General features: G+C 39.5%; 1 protein-coding gene across 3 annotated transcripts in view; it reads right to left on the bottom strand.

Moving 5' to 3' along the window:
* Positions 1 to 15,893, bottom strand: part of intu (inturned planar cell polarity protein) — a 36,315-nt gene that overhangs the window by 3,348 nt on the left and 17,074 nt on the right. For 2 of the 3 annotated variants that reach the window (XM_082162336.1, XM_082162334.1), the window contains exons 5-13: positions 12,648 to 12,766; positions 10,823 to 10,912; positions 8,742 to 8,819; positions 8,287 to 8,470; positions 6,375 to 6,428; positions 6,185 to 6,247; positions 3,636 to 3,842; positions 1,595 to 2,101; positions 458 to 552 (exon numbers count right to left, since the gene is read on the bottom strand). In XM_082162336.1, the coding sequence (XP_082018462.1) occupies positions 458 to 552; positions 1,595 to 2,101; positions 3,636 to 3,842; positions 6,185 to 6,247; positions 6,375 to 6,428; positions 8,287 to 8,470; positions 8,742 to 8,819; positions 10,823 to 10,912; positions 12,648 to 12,766 (1,397 nt within the window). The remainder of the gene's footprint in view (positions 1 to 457; positions 553 to 1,594; positions 2,102 to 3,635; positions 3,843 to 6,184; positions 6,248 to 6,374; positions 6,429 to 8,286; positions 8,471 to 8,741; positions 8,820 to 10,822; positions 10,913 to 12,647; positions 12,767 to 15,893) is intronic. The other variant, XM_082162335.1, reaches the window with a different exon arrangement.

The raw sequence follows: 15,893 nt of genomic DNA, 5'->3' as shown, positions 1-15,893 counted from the left end.
CGAGCTCCTCCTACTGGCTGGAGTCTCTCGCCTCTGGACAAAAAAGCCTCCGATGATGATAAATGACGATTTTTGCGTCATCTGAGTTTTTTTTTTCAGACACACAATACAGAAATCTCTGGTCTCAGGGGAACATGAGGGAGGGAAGCACGGCCACTCGAAAATACTACCGGGTTTCTACTGATATAAAGCTTAATGCTAATCGGTGAAGTATCCCTATAAGAAGCTTCTAGAAAAGTGCCTTAAACAAATACATAAAAAAAAAAAAAATTTTTTTTTTTTAAAAATCATCTTGAGACAAAACAACTGACATATTTTAAGATAATGTCACTGCAAGTTGCTTTGAGATAAAACGGTTCAAACATGTATTTTAGTCTGGGACTAGCTTAAGCCTAGTCTGTGAAACCGTGGGTTTATGAGTGTGAGAGTCCCTGAGACTAGATGGTGTTTAACTCACTTGAGAACATTGTGCATCTCCTCAGTTTCCCTGTCAGTCAGACTCTTCTTCAGCGAGCCCAGGTAGAACGGGTTCGGGTGCTTCAACCGGGGAATCTGACGGAAAACACACACACACACACACACACACACACACACACACACACACACACACACACACACACAAATCACGTAAGGATTGGATTACGAAATATTATTGAAGTATTTTTGGTGTTGAAAGGCATTTAAATCTGGAATGTAAAAGAAAAAGCCTAAACGTAATAAAAGAAAAGAAAAAGTAAAATAAAATAATACAAATAAAATGATTATAGTTTGTGCTTGACTATACAAAAAATTACTAAACTAAACTAAACTAAACTAAACTAAACTAAACTAAACTAAACTAAACTAAACTAAACTAAACTAAACTAAACTAAACGTCAATAATTGAACACGAATAAGCACAGGCCTGTTTTTATGGCAATAAATATTGTGTTGATTTTTATCCGACTTTTGTATAAATGTTCTGTTTCTGTCTTTCTCTTAGTCTTGAGGACTGACTATAAATGTGATGAAAGCTAGTTTCCATGCGTTTGCTTCAGCTTGTCTCTCTCGATGAGAATGTATGAGCCGGAAAGCTTCGTCCAGTGTGTCTGTAAGATATGTGGCGTCAGCACAACTCAGATGGACGTGATTTACGACACCAGTTCCTGATGCTGACGAGGTATAAGACGAGGTTCTGGCAGATGTTCTGAATAACAGACGGGCCTGACCATAATTCATATGCAGTGAATACAGCAGTGCTGACGTACACACTGACACCTCATCGGTGGCAAAATCACTAATAATAATATTAGTTTGATGTCACTTCTGTTTTTCTGCAAGTTGTCACGGGAAAAAACAATGTTTAATGTCACTTTCTATAAAAACTGAGCCAACGTTCTGAACTGAAGTTCAAACTTCAGTAGTGAGCATAAAAAAAAAAAAAAGAGATATATATGTAAAGTGGGCTTTATTTTATTTATGCAAATATAATGTATTATTATGTTTTGATAAATAATATAGATACATATAACATTGCTTGAACATGCTTGTGACCTCTGTAATATGTAACATTAGTAAAACAGCACATAAACTGTAATTAATGTGAGACGAACACCTTGAAAAATCCTGCACTTCCCAAGCTGCCGTCGGATCCTCCCGAGCCGAAAGAGTCTCTGCGTGTCCCACTGGAGGCGTCCGGGGTGGCGTGAGGACTCAGACCCGAGGTGAAGGACGAGTCCGCGTGACCCTCGCTGCCGCTGTCAGACACACTCCTCTGAGGACTCGGCCTTCGCCCTCTTAGACTCGAGGACCCCGATCCCCCCTCCCCGAACAGACTTCGCCCGATCCCGCCCGGAGACGGGGGTTTGATCGCTGCTGTCAGACGGTTGAGGATCGGCGAGCTGCCGATGTCCCGCCCACCGGCCGGAAGGAACCAATCGGAGCAGGAGAGGCAGGGAGTGGGCGGGGCCGAGAGACGCTCCTCGATTGAGGCATCCAGACTCTCCAGCTGAAGAAGTGTGGCTTTGACCTGGTCCACGTAAACGCAGTCGGGACCTGGAGATCCCAGAGCGGGACACGCACAGCCACCGGCCTCCAGCAACACACACTGCATGAAGTGCCTCTGGAAACACACGTCAGGGAAAACGGCTTTTATGCATCACATTTTCAGTAATTCAGTGTTCAATTACTGCCCTTAAACTATAGTTACCGAATGCACACTAGCGTTCAGTGAGATTGTTATTTTTTAAAGAAATTAAAGCTCCCCTGTAGTCAATCATTTTTATCACTTAAAACTCATCTTTGATCTCCAAAATGACCCTTGCCTCATTAGTATACGCGGTTCTATGAATATGCAGATGAGCCCTGCCTCCACTCACTCACTCAGCTCAGAGATCCACTCGTTGGCGATCACACGTTGATCTGATTGGTTACAAGATAGTTTGTGACGTCAGAAACACCAGCGATTTCAAACCGTGTTTTTGAAACTGTCTTTGTTTTTGTTTTTTTATAACCATAACTGTCTTTGGTTGACTGCAGTTTTAAGGAGAAAATACTCAGCAATGCTGTCGACTTATGAATTTACACATGATTTGTCTTAAAGCATATTAAAAACACCACATAGACATATAAACATCATTAAAAGCTTGATTTTCACCACAGGGGGACACAGGGGAACAAGGCCTGTTCACACCCAGAATCATAACAATAAAGATTTAGTTTTAAAAATTATTCAAAGTCCACACAATACAGGGTCCACAACTATAACACAGAGAAACAATATCGCTGGAATCACTAAGTTTCAGAATGATTTTTTTTTCAGCTGATGAATGATAAAAAATTTACAGCCAATCAAAATCCATCCTGCTTCAAGAGCTTGAGCATTTAAAGCGGCAAGACGACAAAACTACAGCGTGCGATTAGAATGAACAGACGTTATTGAGCGTTTTGGTGTCAGCGCTAATTTAGTTATCGTTATAGTTTACTTTTTAGATATCGTTCTTGGTATGAATGTCAATTTCACTTCTATAGCACCATTAAATACAACCAAAGTTGACCAATGTGCTTTACAACTAAATAAATAAAAGGCACATTGCTAAACAAAATAAAATATAACAGTAAAATGACCTTATAAAATACAGTGCAAAGGTACTTCATCATAGATTAATGCCTGAACATGCCTTTATTCAGCAAGGATGCATTATATTGATCAAAAGTGACAATAAAGACTTTTCAAATAAATTATGTTCTTTTGAACTTTCTTATGCATCAAAGTTTCCACAAAAATCTTACAGACCCCAAACTTTTGAACAGAACTGTAAAAACTGCTGACCAAGACTGCATTTATGTGATCAAAGATACAGTAAAATTGTGAAATATTATTAAATTTGAAAATAACTGTTTTCAGTGTGAATATATAGTAAAATATAATTTATTCCTGTGATCAAAGCTGAATTTTCAGCATCATTACTCCAGTCTTCAGTGTCACATGATCCTTCAGAAATCATTCTAATATGATGATTTGCTGCTAAAGAAACATTTCTGATTATAATCGATGTTGAAAACAGTCATGCTGCTTGTCAGGATTCTTGGACGAACAGAAAGTTGAAAAGAACAGTGTTTATTAGTAATCTGTAACACAGTCAGCGATCTCTCACCAGGCCCACTATGAGCATGAAGTGTCGTGCGTGTGGCTGGCAGTATCCGGGGCTGATCTGGGATCTGCGCTGTGGAAACACCTCTCTCCACACCACCAGCTGTCCCACACGCTGCTCAGACGCCAGCGGGAGCAGACAGTAATGCTGACAGTACAAGCACACGTCCACAAGCTCTTCTTTGGGTAGGTGGTTCGCTATGAGATAGCCCTGCCAGACAGAGGGAGAAATACAGATCTGAGTTCTGGACCTTCAGTGGTGGAACAATTATTGTGTCGATGAAAGACACAATCATCTGTGGCTACATTCAAGACTCAGCTAAAAACATATCTATTTTACATGTATTTTGGATAATGGGACTATATGGGCCCTATTTTAACGATCTGAAACGCAAGTATCAAGCGCGAAACGCAAGTAACTTTGTGGGCGGGTCTTGGGCGCTGTTGCTATTATACCGGCGGGATAAATGACTCTTGCGCCCGACGCAAATCTAAAATGGGTTGGTCTGAAGTAGCTTCATTACTCATAGGTGTGGTTTGGGCGTAACGTGAAATAAACCAATCAGAGCGACATCTCACATTCCCTTTAAGAGCCGGCGCGCTTGTTCCATGGCGGATTAATATTATTACGGGGGATTTGCCAGGCGTGCGTCAGGAGCGGTTCACAGCCGAGGAGACCGACGTTCTCTTCAGGACCGTAAACACTGAGAAGTGACATTGTATGGGGATGGAGAAACCCACCCAAATTAGCTTCGGTTAATCAGGCGTATAATAATTTGGGTAAATGTGTAAGCTAGATTTATGCCTATTTTTCACATCTTCATGGACACCACAATGATTTCCCTCGTGTGTTAATATTTTTCCTTGTAATTATGTATGGTTTGCAAAAATGTCAACTGCTGCGTCTGTGTGTAGATGAGAGAATCAAAGTGTATGCGCGTTGTGCACGCGCTACATTATGGCCAAGCATGCGCCCTTAAAATAGCATCTGAACGCGCCACTGAAAACGCACCACTGACTTTAGACTAGGTTTTTCCTGGTCAGTGGCGGAATTGTTTTCTGGAACTGCAAAATAGCACCAGGGAACGTTTGCGCCGGAACACGCCTCCTCTTTACGCTGAACCGCCCCCGGGAGCGCAAGTTCATTCCCTAATACCGACGTGCGTCTGCCGAGGGAAAAGTCTGCTGTGTGTCGGGTGCAAAATAGGAATGAAACATGCGTCGGTGTACTAAGTCAATTGCGCTGGGTGCAAGATAGGGCCCTAAGTGTCCTTATGTGGTTGTAATGTGTGTGCGTGTGTGTAAATGTATTGTAATGTACAATGTAAAGCGACCTTGAGCTACAGAAAGGCGCTATATAAATAATACTTCTTCTTTGGGATAACTCTGATAACAAGCATCTCAGTAGTCTGTAGTGAAAAGCAGCTTAGGTTGATTATCCATACATCATTTTTTAGGAAATCATGTTCAAATGTGAGTCTCGAATATGATTCATCATCAGGCATCTCTCAATCATCATTGTATTGCATTGCATTATATATTTTACAACTATAGAGTTTTGATCATGAAACTAAGCATTTAAAAATCATCTTACTATGACCTTTTATTGGCAGATATAGAGAGACGACTGATATTTATATGCATTTTATGTAAGTAGTCTGTTATAAAGATATTCATAATTCACATTAAAGCTTTCAGAATTTCAACTTCCCTTTTGGCCATATAAATATCAGCATCTGCACCAAATCTCATATTTTTGCTCAGTTTGGGTCTCTGAATAAAATTGAGGTGTTTTTTAGCTCCTCAAGTATGAGCCAATCAAGCCTAATCTTTCAAATCTGACACTCAACAGAAAACAAATGCATGCACTAACTTTTCAAAAATTATTTTAAATATTTTGTGTGTTAAGGTTTAACAAACTATTCCATTTCCAAAAAAAAGATTAGTTACTCGAAGCCTTCATGAATAATGCATTATAAAACTATTAATAATGTACGTTATAATGCATTATATGTTTTCATAAATAATTGTAACCAAGTTAAAGTGCATTATAAAATGAGCAGATTCCTTGTTACATCTGAAACTGGTTGTTTGTCATGTGTTTTATACTTTCTAAAGGGGTGTTCAATGAATAGATAAGTGTTAAAATGTATTATAACTGTGGTTACAATTATTCATGAGACCATGCAATGCATAGTTGCTAAATATGTTTATAATGCATGCTATATAAAGGCTTTAAGTAAAGTGTTGTCAAATTATATTTTTCTGGCTAATATCACAGGGTTAAAGGAGCAACAGATGTAGACTTGATAACTAATCAATCCTCTTAACATCATCATTCATAATTAAAAGAGTCTCTTCATCTGACAGCTGTGTTCACAAGAAGCGGCGTGTCACCCTTCTGTCAGACTCGGTTCAAATATGAACAAGACTCCTTTACAAGCATGACTCAATTTCAATGACCTACTGACAGCAGCAGTGTAACGCTTTCTACGTGTGACTCTGAGTGACACAGACATGATAATGTACGGCTTCAGGAGATTCAAGACTCACCTTGTAAAACAGACAGGAGCCCAAGATGACGTACAGACGCCTCATACCGTAGAAATCCTCAGACTGACCAATGAGAGAACAGAGAAAAATTAGTGTATGCATTATGCAACAGGCCACATCTTGGTACCAGTGTTATTTTATTATCATTATTATACTATTATAGTTTTTGTTGAACAATAACTCCTCTTACCATGTCACCAAAGTCCGACGACTCAAAGTCTGAGAGGACAGTGTCCACTTCAACCTGGAGAAAGAATCAAAGCATAATGAAAACCTGAGACCTTGTGTCATTTATTAATATGCTGCGTGAGGATGTTCACCGAAAAACATAAGAATTATGGATTTGGAGTAATTGATGACAGAATTGTCATGTTCGTGTGAAATATTCCTTTGTAACTACTGTATGAGAAACATTATTTGAGACATTTAATTATAGCTCATGCATCAGCCATGTTTCCATCCACCTATTTTATGTGAATTTTGGGATATACCATTAAAATAAAACGCTGGATGGAAACACCATGATGCACATCCATTCGAGAAATGCGCATAAAAAAACATATGCAACATTAATTGAGGCACATCATTTTATTATCTGATAAGAAGACATGCGCATAAACTATGATGGAAACACGTTAACAGAATAAATCCCTTGATGTGCAACAACAAACTCACGTTACTTTGCCTCAGCAGTGGATGTGATTGGATAACTGGGCTAACTAGCGGACTAATCACATCACAGCATCTCAAAGATTGGTTTGGTGGCTCTGAAATGCCTGAGCCAAAGTCTGTCATCAGAATGATTGGATTTAATTCCCCCCAGACGCGCCTCACACGATTGCGTTCCCAAACTCCAGCATCCCAACGCAAGAGAACATGACAGAGTTTACTGAGACGCATCTCGTTTATGATGGGGGAATTCTTTCCAAATGTTTTATGGGCAAATGTTTTATGCAATATTACAGTTTTGTGCATAAGTTAAATTACGCGACTTTGAATGGAAACATAGCAATTGACTAGTAGGGGTGTAACGGTACATGCATTCGTCCCAAACCGTCATGGATTGGTGCATACAGTCAGACGACAATTACAGTCAGACACAGGCGATTCACACTCCAGTCCAGAAGGGGGCGTGCGCACAGTAATGCAACGCTGTTTGCTAACAACCACAACAGGAAAAAGAGCAGAAGAAGAAGAGACGATCTATGCACCAACCCAAAACAAGAGTCCAGATGGCACATAAGAGCTTGCTAGTAGCCTATACGCTGAGTTTCGATTCATTTTTTGTGACGCGATTTACAAACTTCACGGAAAGGAAACCGGGACGGCAGAAAGCGGCTTTATTTTACAAAAGCACACTGTTTTGTTTTTATTGTGAGTGTAAAGTGTTCACAAATATAAATAGACCATTTACAGTTTGGAATGATGTCTTACTCTTATGTGCATGACCATAAATGACGGAGTATTTTAAGTTGTTTCCGCTTTTATAATGAGACAAGTCATTTGGCATTGTGCAGATTTGTGTCGTGGAAGTCCAGTGATGAAATATGCGTGTCCTGGAAATGGGAAGCCGCTTCACTCACTGTCTCCTCGTGGAAAGGTGAAGGAGACTCGGATGTAGACGGCACTTTTTCTACTTCTCGCTCATATTTCCGTGATTTCTTGAAAAAACTTACAATTTAACTTTGTGCATCCGCCATTGTCACCGCATTGCAACTCTCGTGGGCAAAGAAAACTAATCTCTGCACAAATTATTCTATTTATTTTGTACTTTTTTAACACAAAAGATGCTTTTCAGTTTTGTTTGGTCAGATTGTGACCAAATACCAAATACTCTTTTGCAGGAGTGCATTCGGTTTAGTACACTAGTGTTTAATACACTAAAGGAGGCTGTACTGTACAAACTAGGGGACTAAATGCCTCTAAGTGGCACAAACTGTTATTTGCACTACTGTCTGTTCAAAATAAATGAAAAGAAACCTAGCATTGGGGGTTTGTACCAAACTCGTATCGAACCGTGATCCCAAAACCAAGGTTCGTACTCAAACCCTGACTTCTGTGTACCGTTACACCCCTATTAACTAGTGATCTGGCAGTCATACCTTTATGTCTGCTGGTAAAGTGAGCCAGCGGACGGCTGGTAGACCGTCTAAGAAGAGGGACCCTGAGATATCGGGGGTGGGCGGTCTGGAGCTGTCAATCAAGCGGGAGGGCTGGATGAGCTGCTGAAAGAAGAGGCAGAAGAAGTGATCCAGACGAGGAACGTTCTCCACCTCACAGAACCCGCTGAAGAGAGACAGAGTTCACAGACACAGCCTTTATACACTGATCATCTGATATTATCAAATATATATCTACACTGAAAACATTTGGCGTAGGATTTCCATAATTCGCACTCAGAAATTGCGAGTAATTTTCACAAATAATTACAAAGAAACAGCAAGTAACATATTGTACAAGTAGAAAATGTACTCCAATAATCTTTGTTTTATTGAAATTTTTTTTTTTACAGTGTACAGATACATAAAGCTCTCAAGAAATATATAGAAATACACACCTGTCAAGAGATCCGTACATGACCCTGAGCGTTCGGACGACTCCCTCGATCACAGTTTGCAGATACAACAGAGGAACCCTGCAGCACAAACACCAACTAAACCGAGAACTAAACCAACAGAGACATCTAACATTTCCCCCGAAGAGAAAACTGAATGAGATAAACAAAAACTATGCTAAAACTAGAAATAAGAGGTGGACAGGTGAAAAATACAATTAAACTAAACAATGTAGATACATTAATGTAATAAGTGCACTGGGAAGCACTGGGAAGTAGAAGTGAACCTCTAACTACTGAACCAGGGAGCAGATTGAGAAACGTCCTGAAGGCCCTGATACACTTTAAGCGAAATCGAAGAATGAACTTGTGTGGTGTGATAATAATAATAATAATTCGTTACATTTATATAGCGCTTTTTCTGAGACCTCAAAGCGCTTTACATGGAAGGGGGGGAATCTCCTCAACCACCACCAATGTGCAGCATCCACTTGGATGATGCGACGGCAGCCATACTGCGCCAGAACGCCCACCACACACCAGCTTACTGGTGGAGAGGAGACAGTGATGAAGCCAATCAGTATATGAGGATGATTAGGAGGCCATGATGGACAGAGGCCAAGGGGCAAATTTGGCCAGGATACCGGGGTTACACCCCTACTCTTTTTCGAAGGACATCCTGGGATTTTTAATGACCACAGAGAGTCAGGACCTCGGTTTTACGTCTCATCCCCGTCTGGGGTGTTAGGACCCACACAGACCACAGGGTGAGCACCCCCTGCTGGCCTCACGAACACCTCTTCCAGCAGCAACCTGGTTTTCTCAGGAGGTCTCCCATCCAGGTACTAACCAGGCTCAGCCCTGCTTAGCTTCAGTGGGCAACCGATCTTGGGCTACAGGGTGATATGGCTGCTGTGATGTCATTTCGAACAAAATCGGGCCAAAATGTAGTTTGTTTGGTGGTGTTTGAACTACATCTCAAACTACCATTGGTCTGAGGTGATGATTTAATGCAAAAGTAGGTGTGGTTCTGAGGCTCCGCCTTCTTTGAGATGGAAATCTTCGCCGGTTCATTTCTCTGTTCAGTCTGTCATGAACACTGGAAAGTTGTGATTCTAGACACTGTTTTTCATGTTTAATACTGTAAAGCTGTTGCTGTTGTATAAATAAACGTGACTGTAGAGCTGGTGCAAACATATCCGCATCGCTATGATTAGATGCTTTCTTAACCGCTAAATGCTTTATTAATGATATGACGCAGTGCCTGAAAATAGTCGACCCTATAGTCTACCGAGCTGGGGACTATTTTCAGGCGCTGCGTCATTTCATTACGCCTGCTGGACTCAAGGTACGGCAGCAAAGTTTCTTGATTATTATCAGCCTAGAAAATCGCAACTTTTCATTTTCCGTTGGTCTTAGTACACGATGTAACTACAGAAGAGTCACGTTTTAAATAGGAAAAATATCGAAACTCTTTGGTCATTTTTTTGAGAGAGATGCTAATGGTCCTGTCCGATTCAATGATCTATGCTAAGCTATGCTAAAAGTGGTACCGCCAGACCCGGAGTTCAGCTGAATGGATTCGAAAACGGTAAAACTCAGCTTTTTAACTCTGGGGGAGTTGTAAAATGAGCCTATTTCCAAAAAAAGTGGAGTATCCCTTTAAACTTCTTTTTTCCTCTAAGCGTAGAATGAAAAACAACTTCTTCGTGAGTATATTGAGGTCTTGAGAGACGTCATTCTTCAGTCATTTTTCATTTTGAAGCAGTAAACATCTAAATGTATCAACTGAATTCAGCTAAACATCTGGGATTATGGATCAGGTTACTGAGATTATTATTTTTTATTGAGAAAGCGAACTGTCGGCGAGTAGGATGAATTCAAAACATCATAAGATGAGCTGATTATAGAGATCAAAACCAATTACAATCACCAGAGTTATTATTTAGATTACAGATCCTCGTTTGCAGACGGGATGATTACAGAGGTTATCCTTCAGTTTTAGGAGCTGAGCTGATTATAATGACAGTTATTATAGTTATTATCTAGATTATAGGCGGGATGATGATAAAGATGAGAATTACCTGCTGGCAGGTACAGCGATGACCAGCAGATTGGATCCTTCCTTCCAGTAGCCCACATGAACCAACTGCTGCTTGAGCCACAGAGAGGAGCTGAGGCAGAAACAGAGGACATGTGACACGATATACGCCAATACAACTATAGTAAACGGCAAAAGACAGAGCGGGAATTAAAATGCACCGGTAGAGGCAAAAAGACTACACTACACTATATGCTTCCCTCATACACTACTGTCCAAAAGTTTGGGGGTCAGTAAGATTTTTGTCATTTTTTTTAAAGAAAGAAATTACAACTTTTATTCAGTAAGTGGAGAACACATTAAAATAATCAAAATGACAGTGAAGACATTTATAGGGCACTATCTTGCACCCAGCGCAATTGACTTTGTACACCGGCGCATGTATCATTCCTATTATGCACCCGCGCACAGCGGACTTTTCCCTCCACAGACGCACGTCGGTAAATTAGGGAATGAGCGTGTTCCGGCACAAACGTTCCCTGGTGCTATTTTGCAGGTTTAGAAAACAATTCCGCCACTGACCAGGAAAAACCTAGTCTAAAGTCAGTGGCTTGGCCATAATCAATGTAGCGTGTGCACAACGCGCATGCACTTTGCTTATCTCATCTACACACAGATACAGCAGTTCTAATTTTTTTAAAACCATACATTATTACAAGGAAAAATATTAACACACGAGGGAAATCATTGTTGTGTCCATGAAGATGTGAAATTATAGGCATAAATCTAGCTTACACATTTACCCAAATTATTATATGCCTGTTTAACCGAAGTTAATTTGGGTGGGTTTCTCCATCCCCATACAATGTCACTTCTCTGTGTTTTACGGCCCTGACGAGAACGTCGGTCTCCTCGGTTGTGAACCGCTCCTGGCGCGGGCCTGGCAAATCCGCCGTTATAATAGCAATCCGCCATGGAACAAGCGCGCCTGCTCTTAAAGGGAATGTGAGATGTCGCTCTGATTGGTTTATTTCACGTTACGCCCAAACCACACCTATGAGTAATGAAGCTACTTCAGACCAACCCATTTTAGATTTGCGTCGGGCGCAAGAGTAATTTATCCCGCCAGTATAATAGCAACAGCGCCCAAGACCCGCCCACAAAGTTACTTGCGTTTGGCGATTGATACTTGCGTTTCAGATCGTTAAAATAGGGCCCCTTATGTTACAAAAGGATTGTTCACTCTAAAAAATCCTGGGTTGTTTCATCCCAGATTTGAGTCAAAATGGGCAAACCCAACTGTTGGGTTAAAAATGTAATAAAAAAAAAATAGTAAAAAAAACATGTAACCCAACGGTTGGGGGTGTCCATATCTGACCCAAATTTGGGTTGAAACAACCATGTCTTTTTTTATTTATCATGCTGTGATTTCGTAAGTAAATTGCGCACTTGGAAAGCCAATTCGGCTGTGTGTTATAGTTTTTCTGATAGCTAGATGGTGCCAGAGCTTTACTATTAAAAAAAAGCATTTATTAAGCCATCAACGAAAATTTGGTTTTAATTTTACTTACTGCCAATTGGACGTGTTTTAATGGGTTCATCCCTATACGTTTTTTCATAACTTGCAGTTTGTTTCCTTGATGTTTTAACTCCATTAGGCTGTAGAAAACTGGCAGTGCACCTTGCATACTGAAAACCATTGTAATTATTACTCAAGTTTATGGAAACTTTGGGGTTTTTACGAATGCACTAGTTTTGCTTAGGGCCTCCAGAAGTGCAGGATCGGCACTGCTTCTTTCAAAACACATAAAAAAACACACTTTTCATGGACGTCATCCACTGGCATCGACACGAACCCGGCGTCTCACCTGACTATCTGTCCACCCGTGACGTTCTCCAGCATGTCACAGAGCGTCAGGAAAATCCCTCTCACCGCTTTCAGCTGGGCCGAAGCCTCGGACACCGGATACTGGTACAGAATCTCCTGCTGTACGGAGGAAAGACACTTTAGTTGGACAGGTTACCTTGACCCAAGCTCATTTTACTGCATTTATGCATGATCACACTGTGATATAAATGATTTATGGACTTTATTTGAACATAATTTGCTTAAATGGAGGGCAAAGGTGTCAGTAATGTCACAAAATAAGCTAAAAACTACTGCGATTAAATATAAAAATAGCATCACACTTAACAGTGTTGTTACTATTACAAATCAATTTCAGTGAAATAAATAAAATATAAATAAGGATGAAAACCTTGAAAAAATAAACAAAGATTTTGCTTTGGCAACAAACTGAAATAAAATATATTGATGTTGATATGCTAAAATTACTATAACTAAAATGGAAATAAAAAAATGTATGCTACAAATGTAAAAAAAATAAAAAGATAATTAAAAAGATAAAAACAGACTAAAATTTAAATGAAACTGAAAATATAAAAATAAAAATAAAAGCTAATTCAAAATATTAATAAATACATTAATACTATATAAATATAATAACTAAATAAAACTGTTTTCCAGTAGTGTGATTTCAAAATAGTAAAGCTTAGCCTGTAAAAAGCTACTTTCCCCAAACATTGCATTGCTGTTTTTGTCACTGAACAAGATGAGGCAATAATCAAACATGTTTCTCTCGGCAAAGTAATGATGGTGAATTGTTAAGATCGTTCAGACGATTCAAGTAAATGAAGCGATTTAATCACTTTTTATCACAGTCTTTGCATCCTCTTTTATGATATCAAAATGAAATGTTTAGTCTAACAGTTCATCACTAAAACTTCGACTATGTTATAGAAATGAGCAGGTTTTCTAATTAATCAGCTACTTTTTTTGTAAAAGCATAACCTAACTTACTTCCCTAAAACTTGTTCCCACTCATCAGTGCATTTTAAAATATTCGCCGTCTTATTCTTCCAATTCTCTTTTTATTTGCATTCTCTTTCTTAAAAAAATGTCTTTAAACTCAATTCACATTGACTTTAAATTAGGAGTAGCTCGCAGCGCATAACTTTGCCAAAAACCGCATTTCCCCATGAGGAATGGCCATTCTTCTCATCCGTAAACTGAGGCAGTGTGAGATAGTTTGAGGTTTATCTGCAGGAGGGAATGAAGGGGAGGGACGATTCCTTTGTCATTTTGATTAGTATGCTGAACAGGAACACTTCAACCTGGCAACGCTTTCAGACCGCGTGCATTTGAGTTTGTGTGAGAAATGAAGTTCTTGAAACCACAAGCCTTCACCCTCGAGACGCACACACACACACACACACACACACACACGTTATCTCTTGAGCGTATTCCTTACGCTCTAAAAGCTCAAGTCAGCGTTCAGAGGTGGTCGCCGTGGCCTGTGGTTTGGACAGCGCATAAAAACACACATAATAAACGCTCTGCGCTGCACTATCAATCACTGCAGACAGAAAGAGGTTTTTAAGTGAGTCGGATTGCAAACACGCTTCTCTCAGCGAAGATTTAACACCGTAAATCAACTACTCTAAACTATCGGTACCTGGAGGGATGCATTTACACAAACTGTGTGTGTGTATATAGTAAATACACACATACATATATACATATATTTGACAGCACTAATATATATATATATATTATTTTGTGACATTTTTGATTATATACATGTTCCCATTATTCTTGTAATACAGTAAAAATATTCTAATATTCTAATATATTATGTTGTAAATTACAATGACATTCTTCGTAAAATCTGCATATTTCTTTGCTATACATTTTTTTTTTTTTTTTTTTGAAATAAACTAATTTTGTTGCTGTGTATTTCACTCCAAAATCAAGACACATTTAAAAAATATATATATTTAGCAAAGATAATTAGGTTATTTATGCGGATTTTACAAAGAAAGTCATTGTAGTTTACAATATAATATTTTATAAAATTATAATATAATATTTTTACTGTATTTCAAGAATACATACATATATCCCATTGCAGTAATGAAATGGAAATATGTTTAGTTGTTATGAAAATAATTGCACAATGCACAAAACATCAATGGCCTCTCAAATATTCCTCACTTTTATATGCAAAATATAATTGTCTTATGTTTGTTTATTTTTTTATTTTGACCTAGACATGTTCTTTGTGAAATTCCCCCTGACAATCCTAACTTTTAATGCACATTTTGCTTCTCTTTATGAATTGAGCGATTCAAGTCTCTAAAAGGAAAACTTTCCAAAGTCCTGACGAGTGGTTTTCCTTTCTGATGGGAACGTGGCGTCTCGCTGTGAATTATTCATCCGGGACGAAGGCGAGCTTTTCCCTCTCTTCTCCTGTTTCCTCACGTCACGCTGACGGCTATAAATACGAGCGGCTGTTAGCGGCACAGCAGAGCCATTCATGCTCGCTTCTGGCACGGTTTAACAGGGGGAAACTCTTCTGGATGGCGAAATCATGTTAACGGATTAAGCATTGAAAAAAATCCACACAGCTGTTTTAGCTTTTCCCAATTCTCACAAGCTGAAAATAATATTTGTAATGCAATCAATGGGTGGAAAGCCTCTGAACATTAGGGGCCCTATCATACACCCGCGCAATGCAGCGCCAAGCGTGACCCAAGTGTTTTTTGCTAGTTTCAGCCTGACGCAGTTATCATTTTCACATCCTGCGACACGTTGTTTAAATAGCAAATGCATTTGCGTCCATGGCTGGTCTGAAAACAAGGTGTGTTTGTTCTGGCCAAGCATGCCGCACAAGCCCTGAAAAGTGAAGCCAAAACGTCTCGATCGCCCCCCGGTGACTGGTCCTAGTATAGGTCATAAGTCCCGCCTCCCCGTGTTATTCAACGGGACGTGAGACCAACTAAACAATTAAATTACACTTCAAATATCTTTTTTCCAAAGGTGGTTTCTTTCATTTGCTGTCGTTTTTATCACGCTGATGTAAGTTCAAGTGTTTGTTTCAAAAATAAGTTGGTTTTTAGTTAGTTACGTGATGCGGTGGTGTAACGTCATGATTGACAGCTGTGATTGACAGGTTCTCTGAGCGAAGTAGTCACTGAAGCACCTACGGAAATTTTTTTCGGGATCTTCGGAGGACTGAGGAGATTGTATTTACTTTATTTTAACAAGCCTCTTG

Source organism: Leuciscus leuciscus, assembly GCF_965113295.1.
Source record: "Leuciscus leuciscus genome assembly, chromosome: 2".
Taxonomy (NCBI): Eukaryota; Metazoa; Chordata; class Actinopteri; order Cypriniformes; family Leuciscidae; genus Leuciscus; species Leuciscus leuciscus.
Note: the sequence above shows the minus strand (reverse complement) of the source record. Positions and strands in the feature narration are given on the sequence as shown.